At 42.6% G+C, this 7,522-nt stretch overlaps 2 protein-coding genes across 2 annotated transcripts in view; one reads left to right on the top strand and one right to left on the bottom strand.

Annotated features, from left to right (window-relative positions):
- The window catches only part of SLC25A16 (solute carrier family 25 (mitochondrial carrier), member 16), a 17,689-nt gene extending 17,467 nt beyond the window's left edge, over positions 1 to 222 (bottom strand). The window contains exon 1 of the mRNA XM_009325990.1: positions 114 to 222. Coding sequence (XP_009324265.1) covers positions 114 to 222 — 109 coding nt within the window. The remainder of the gene's footprint in view (positions 1 to 113) is intronic.
- Positions 223 to 2,575: 2,353 nt separating this feature from the next.
- TET1 (tet methylcytosine dioxygenase 1) overlaps positions 2,576 to 7,522 on the top strand; it is a 77,125-nt gene continuing 72,178 nt past the window's right edge. Inside the window, exon 1 of the mRNA XM_009325808.1 lies at positions 2,576 to 2,630. The gene's annotated coding sequence lies outside the window, so the exon portion shown is untranslated. The remainder of the gene's footprint in view (positions 2,631 to 7,522) is intronic.

Genomic DNA, 7,522 nt, shown 5'->3' with positions numbered 1-7,522 from the left:
GGGCGGCGGCAGCCCGAGGAGGTCGCGGCTTGCTCGGGTAGGGCCCGAGTTAACCCGCCCGGCGCCGCCGGAGGGGCCGGTTCTAACCGTTCACTTGGCCAGAGTAGACCGACCCGTACGATGCAACGGAGAGGATGGCTGAGCAGGGAGCCGGCTTCTCAGCTGGCGGTGTAAATTTTTAGTACCCCCGGGGATCGCCTGCTGCCGCTTAGAAATGGTCATCGATGTCCTATTCCAACAAATACAGATTTTTAGACCTGTAGGTGCATGCAACCAAAACCTACATAGCTTTAATTAGGCTGTACAATAAAGTACATCGATTTTTTTTAAGCATCTAAATAGCTACTTCGTGCTAAAACGTCAATATTTATTTTGTCTACAACTAAAGCTTCATGTCAAGCAAAAAATATTCAGTGTTTTTATTCATATTCAAGTTTCAAAATGCGTCAGAAAGGGAAGTAGATTTTAAAAAAGCTGAACTTTTTTTTTGTAGTATCGGGAAGGTCAAACCCAGTATCGTCTCTGCAGCTGTCAATATTTTTTGCAATTTTTTAGGTTTTCTGCAATGTCTATCTTGAATACAGTGTATAGGGCTTTCCAGGAGGCATTTAAACTTTTGTCCTCAACTCTTGAAAAAACCACACACTCTCTGAATGCTGATGCGTGGTATAAGGAAGGGGAGCATACCTGATGCCAGGCGCTGGTGAAAAAGTTAATGCTGTCAGCTTTTCTCTCAGTTTTCTGCAGTTCCTCATATTATTTCTCATACGCTTTTTGCCCCATACATCTTGACCTCAGTTTCAAGTATTTCATATACCAAAATCCTTTTTTAAAAGTCAGTCTTTCAACATGAAGAAAACAGTCAAACAGATCTCAATGCTTGCACAAGTAAAATGAACCCATTTCCAAACAAATTTGCTGGAACATTTTTTTCTTCCTGCTTGTGTCAAACTGCCTTCAACAAATTACTCATTTTTTTCCTTTAATAGGTTACATTCCTTAAAATTAAATTTGCTTCAGCATTGGGAAAACTTTATTTTGCTCTGTTTGATCATTATGTTATTTATAGATTTGGGAAATGGCTGTTAACAATATGCGTTTTTTCCAATAATAAAAAAATACATAGCAAAGGTGGACAGATTTCTTCCAGAAAATGTGTAATAAGTCCTTTATAGCAGAAAACTCTCAAGTCTTTTTACCTTTTTTAATATACCTGGGAAATTCATAATTTTCATTGAAGTCACTCTGATGTTTAAGTCTCTAATTGAAAAGCAACTGTTCTGAGAGTTACTGAAGCAAGCTTTATAGTCACTGTTGATGTGGTTCTCCCCAGCCAATTTGTAGTCTTTTGGGATTCTGATCAGGAAAAACCTCCCCCCTGCCACAGCAATCATACTGCTTTAATAGCTCCAACTGTAGAAACTTAATTTATTTACTGATTCCACACAGAAGTGTTGCAACCACGCTAACAGCTGAAAGTCATCTAGTTTCTAGAGTTTCACCAGTAACTAGAAAAATGAGATAACTGCATAAATGGGCTGTTATTTATTTTGTATACAGGCAAGATATTTCAGGAAGGTACTTTGTCAACCCTGGTAATTTAGGGAAGCGTGCACTGTGAGTAAATACTGTTTAGGAAAGCAATAAGAAACTTGCATTGCAAAATTAAACAGAACATCTCATAGAGATATACTAACACACAAAGGAATTCAGCAGTGAGCTTTATGTGTATAGCTTTTTTTTTTTTTAATACTTGCTGGCATAAAATGCTCTGAAGTTCTGTTTTCTTTACTAGTTTCTGTAGTAGTTCATTATTTGCACCTTCAAATCTTAACATTCTCACTGCTGTCACTTCATCTTTTTATGTTGAAGTGTTTATGCCCTTTACAGAATTTCTCTGGTGACTTCTCTTTTATGACCCATTCTTAAAAGTTATCAGCATTTTTAATGTCATTCAGGTTACACTCATGCCTGACACTGTCATCCTTCCCTGGCAGATTGATGATAAACAGAGGAAGACATTAAAGTCAAGATACTCAAGAGCAGAGCTGCTAAGTTGAAGAAAAATTCAAGCAGGTAGGTAGTTTTATCAATAGGTGTAATTTGTTCCTGAATTTTTTGTTGTTGAGGATGCTTGTTTTTGTAAAGATGTTTCAAATATTTATGAATTGAAATAAGTTATCAAGGCTAAAGCTAGGTAAGCTATTCTCATGGCAGTTGTTGCTGAAAAGATTATTTTCAGTGCTTTTAAAATACAGATGTACATCCAGCTCTGTTTTGAGACAGTTGTACAAATTATCCTCAAGTGTCATGCCTCTGGGCTATAAGGATCAGAAAGATTTTTTTTCCGCTTCATACTTGCTTGTGGTCTTTACTAGTTAGTGATCTGAAGTAACATCTGTCTAGTTGTCTGTTCGTTTGCCCCAAACCACATCCAAAACCACTAGAAGTACAGAATTTTTCCCACATGAGACTCAGGAATTTGAGGATTTTTTTTTCCTTCTTCCGCAACAGGCATTATGGCTTGCAGATTGGAAATACCTGAGCAAACCTCAATTCCTTTCCAGCGTGGCATCTTCAGCTCTCTTTATCTCCGCCAGCAAGCAGACAGAACAGTGTTGCTTCCTGAGGTGAGGTGAGCTAGGAACCAAGGGTGACCACAGCATGGGTAGTATCCTCACCGATAGGGTGCAGTCCTGCAGCGGGACAGGCAGAGCTGGGTGCTGGGAACAGGCTCCATCAACAGTCACAACAAGGGCACAAAGCAGGTCTATGGTCTATCCAGAGAGGCAAGTCAGGAACTGCAGGAGATGATGCCCAAAACAAGACTAGAGGAGAGTCCAAGTTCATTTAATAGTCAGATCCAGAAAAGAAACAAGGCTAGAGCCAGGACTCAAAACAAGCACACCTACAATGTAGCTTAGAGAAGGAGTGATTGCGTGGCCAGGCCTGAGCTTAAATGGAGCTCCTGGGCCCATGGACCAGGTGTGTGGGTGGAGGCCCCAGCTGAGGCTGGTCAGGGCCATTAATGACTGTTGGCACCCTCAGGACCCTGACAGTCCCTACGCGTAGCGTGTCAGTGAGGTCTTTAAGGAACAGAAATATTTGACTCTCCTAAGTCATTGAGTCTGCAAATAGAGTGGTGCCAAATTTCTCTAGCTAAGCAGGCCTCTTCCTTTCTTTCAGGTGCAGGGAAGAGGTGTGCACTTCATGCCCTCTGGTATCACATGGCTTACTGCAAAAGTGCAGTAGACTTGAAGCACCCAAAAATGCTGGGTCAGTGCATGCAAATTTAGCCACGTCTTTCCAGATGTAGTGTTTACCAGCCAGGCACAGCACAATCATTCTGCACTCGTGCTTTATATTGCTCATGCATAATCATGCAGTGAAGTGAGGGCCAAGATTTCCAATAAATATGGAAACTGGTCGGGAACATCTGATAGGAAATATTTAGAATAAATGCAATGGACCTGTATAATGGGCATCAGAAGATGAAATCATAGTCCCTTCTGGCCTTACTTTATGTAAAATGGTATTAACACTTAAACTATCTGTGTTCAGCATGCTTACAAATGTTAGCTTATTTTCAGTGCCAATCAGGCAGGTAGATACTATCTACAGAACCAGGGCCAAGAAAGACTAAATGAGGAAGTCATTGTCAAAACCACAATTAGAATTCAAGAGTTTCTGCATTAAACTCATGTTGTTCAAGACTTTTCTCTTTCAGATACTGCCAACTAACAATGCTGTGGGTGATTTATCTGATCATCTGTGTTACAAATACAAAGGCATTAGCAGTGGTTGGCTTGTGTTCAGCTGGGTTCGCAAGCACAGCACCACACCAGTGCAGCATAGAGCTTCCTAGGTCACGTCTGGTCTGGGAACAGGCTGGTCACTTTGTCGCACTGGAGTGCAAGCTAATAAATGTGAGGGAGGCTTTGCAAGGTAGATGCTTTAATCAATGCTTTGTAATCACACAAGGAGCCAGCTCTAATGTCTCAGCATCATGTTTCAACTACGAGGGAGGCAGGGCTAGCCAAGGTAGGCCTGGTTAGATCCAATCTTTCTGTTACATATCAGCATAGGTGTCTTTGCAGTGTAATTCCTAGAGCTTTTGGTCTGTGGAGAGCTTGACTCAGGTTCAGCATCAGTGACACATCTAACCTTCCATAGCCTGGCCTGATGTTGTGCCTACTGTGGAAGTCTTACCCAGATGACTCTGGAGGACTGATTTAGGGATACTGATTTAACATACTTGGATAGTTCTGTTTCCAAGGTCAGGGCCCTGAGGGCACTAATAGGCCTTAAAGGGCCTGACCAGCTGCACCTGGGGCCTCCACCCACATCCTCTGCCCATGGGGCCAGGAACTCTATTTAAACTCAGCCCTGGCTGAGCTATGTTTTAGAAGTATTAATATGTGTTATGGAACCTGTTTGGCCACTGTGCACCCTGCTCAATATCTACTTGGATTGTGTCTATCCATGCTTACCTACTGGGTCACCAGACCTGCTTCTGATGTGCAGATTGACTTCTCAGTTCAACCTCAGACCTGCATCATCGCCTGGAAGCTGACTGATTATCTAGACTCCTGGCTGAATCTGGATACTACCACCAGGCCTGTCCTGTTTGCCTTGTGTGGGGACAATGGGGCTGGGTGCTGGCCCGTGAGGTCCTTGCCCTTCTGGCTGTTACTGCGTGGGGCTCCCTGTCTTTCAGGAAGCAGCTGCCCCTCACAGCTCCCTGATACTCACTACAGACTCAAATTTTGCCAGAGCTGCCTGCAGTGTGGAACTATTTATGAGTTTATGCACTGTATTCTTTGGTGCTATGTTGTCCAGTTTTATTCATTCTGCAGGTGTGTACCAATTTTCATGTTATTCTGGATAAAAACAGAGGGATGGTAGCACTGTGTCGGACCAAAGGTCCACCAGCTTAAAACTTTACCCCTGACAGCAGCCAGTAGCATGTACACAGGGAAGAAGGCTCGAGTAGCATACAGGGCTATTTCCTCAGTACACTCTGCTGGCATCGAGTAATGTGTAGCTAAAATAGTACTTTTGTGTTAAGTAGCTTTTGATAAAACTTTCTTCCATTAATTTTGCTTTTAAAAAAAATTAACCTGTGAAGTTTTTTGCATCTACAATGTGCTGTAGCAGAGTTCCATGGTTTGACAACACATTGCATGAAAAAGTAGCTGTGTTCTGTTCTGATGAATCTCTGATAAATTGACTTGATATCCTCTACTTCTGAGAAACAGCGAGTGATCACTCCCTGATAATGCTTTCCATGCTGCTCTTGTTTTTATAATATATTGGTTGGCACTTCACCCAGATTGCCTTCTTTCCAGGATGAAAGCAATTTAGCCGCTCCTTTTACTTTTGGCCGTCCTTACTACCTTTCTCTGTGCCTTTTTAGGTTCCACTATGTGCCTTTTTAAGCAGACCAGAACTGCATGTTATATTCAAGATGTAAGCAAATGATAGATCTGGACTAAATAACAATGGCGTACTGATGTTTCCAGTTCTGTTCTCCCCTCCTTTTGTAATGGTTCCTAACACTCCACTTGAGCAACATAGAACAGTTTCACAGAAGTGTCTGTCACAGTACCCAGGATCTCTATTTTGAATGGTAGTAGCTAATTCAGAGGCCATGATTTCCATGTTTCCCCCCATGTGCTTCACTTTGCATTTTAGTGAAAGGACTTCATCCACCATTTTGTTGCCCAGCCAGTCATTACTGTGAGCTCTTTCTCCAAACATTTATACTCAGCTCTAGTTTTGGTAGGCTGAGTATCTTAGTGTTGCCAGGAAAGATTGGCACCTAGTGCTACTTGATTTCTAGGATATTTATTAGTGTTGAAGAAGACAGATCACAAGCATATATGTCTGTGGCTGTGAAAATGAACAATTGTTAATTCTTGTTTGTTTCCTAGCTTTTAGCAGAGTTTTTAATGGAGCAGTGATTGTACATGTTGGTGTTTGGGTGTTCGTATTACCCTGCTTATTCTAACCAAATGTTAGCCTTCCTGCTTGTTTTTCCTCCAAGTTACTAATTTCTTGCGCTGCATTTTGTTCAAGCCCATAACTTCCAACTTATTACCATGTTTCCAAGAAACATACTCAGTTTATGTCATTAAGGCTTTGTTGTTAAGTTCCAGTTCCTTCTACTTTTGCTGCGTGCAGCACTTGGAGAGCAATAGTTCTTTTACTTCTCAAATCATCTATTATTTTTTCTTATAAAAATAGCTTGTTACCTCTTCTTTTAGCAGGGCAGGTCTTTGGAATGACAGAAATCTTGATATCCAGCCCTCTAGAAAAGCAGTCTTTTCAGCAAACTGTCAGATTGAGGAGGAGGATGGTATGGTTACATCCAGCAAAGAACTCATGTGCATTGCCAAAATTACCTGCCACTGAGAGAGCTGATCAGGCAAATGTTCAAAATTCAGGTGTATGTGTTGCTGGTTTAACCTTGTTGCATCTGAAATGTGTCTGTGAGCTTGGCTAAGATTCCCAGATTGTATTCCTTTTTCACTGCAAGGAAATAAAGGGGGGGAGGATGGAGGTACAAGTTGGTGATGGGGTATTTACCCACTGGCACTGAACTGCGACAGCAGTAACAATTAGCTGTTACAGATCTGTGCCACTGCTTCTCCTTTCCCACGTGTCAATTAAAATAGATAGCAAAACACTGGCATTTAAAGCATCTTTACAGGAATGGATGTGGACAGTACTGCTTTCTTGTATGCAGTAGAAAAGCCTCTCTTGCAGGCTTGCATTTGAATGGGTTGTTTCACATTTGAAGTGCTTTATACTACAACAGCTAGAGACTTAATAATGAAGCTTTTTTAAAAAAGTACTGCTAGGGTATATTGTTTCATAGATCCCATTTCCAACATCTGTTTTCTAGTCTGAAGAGGCGTTAGACTTGGTGGCCTGCTTTCCACTCTGACAAAAGGCTGTAGTGATAATGAGTCGTGTAAGAAGACTGGACCGACTCTTCCTCGTTATAACATTTTGCTCACCCGCTTCCCTCTGGGAAGCAGCAGCAAATATCATCAGTGGCTCTTAATGGATGAGGTGGGGGATGGGGAGAGCAAGACTTTTTTTTTTCTTTCCTTTCTCTCCTCCTTGCGGGAGGGAGAGGGCAGCTCAGCAGCTCTTCCTCTCAACCTGCATCCCCCCAGGCGTCAGGGTGTGTTTGCTCTGCTCGTGGGACGGCCGGGCCCGGGTGGACGCCGGCGTTTGGGGGTCCTTCTGGGTGGCACGTGTAAGCAGATGGGGGTTTGGCCCCCTGGCGAAGCCCTTGCCTGTCACCGCTGACCAGACTTTCCCTCTTCCAGCCTAAAAAAAGGGATGATTTCAGAGGGTGTCGCCTCGGTGCTGGTCGGGAGGCATGCGGTGTCAAACTGCAGCCTCCGCAAATAACGGAATAATTTGCCTTTTCTCTTATTATCGTCATTTTGTTTAGTTGTTGTTGTTGCTAAATAATCCCCGGCGTTACCAGCCTGGCACGCCGACTGCG

This window comes from Pygoscelis adeliae, unplaced genomic scaffold (genome assembly GCF_000699105.1).
Source record: "Pygoscelis adeliae isolate BGI_AS28 unplaced genomic scaffold, ASM69910v1 Scaffold4, whole genome shotgun sequence".
Classification (NCBI taxonomy): domain Eukaryota; kingdom Metazoa; phylum Chordata; class Aves; order Sphenisciformes; family Spheniscidae; genus Pygoscelis; species Pygoscelis adeliae.
Note: the sequence above shows the minus strand (reverse complement) of the source record. Positions and strands in the feature narration are given on the sequence as shown.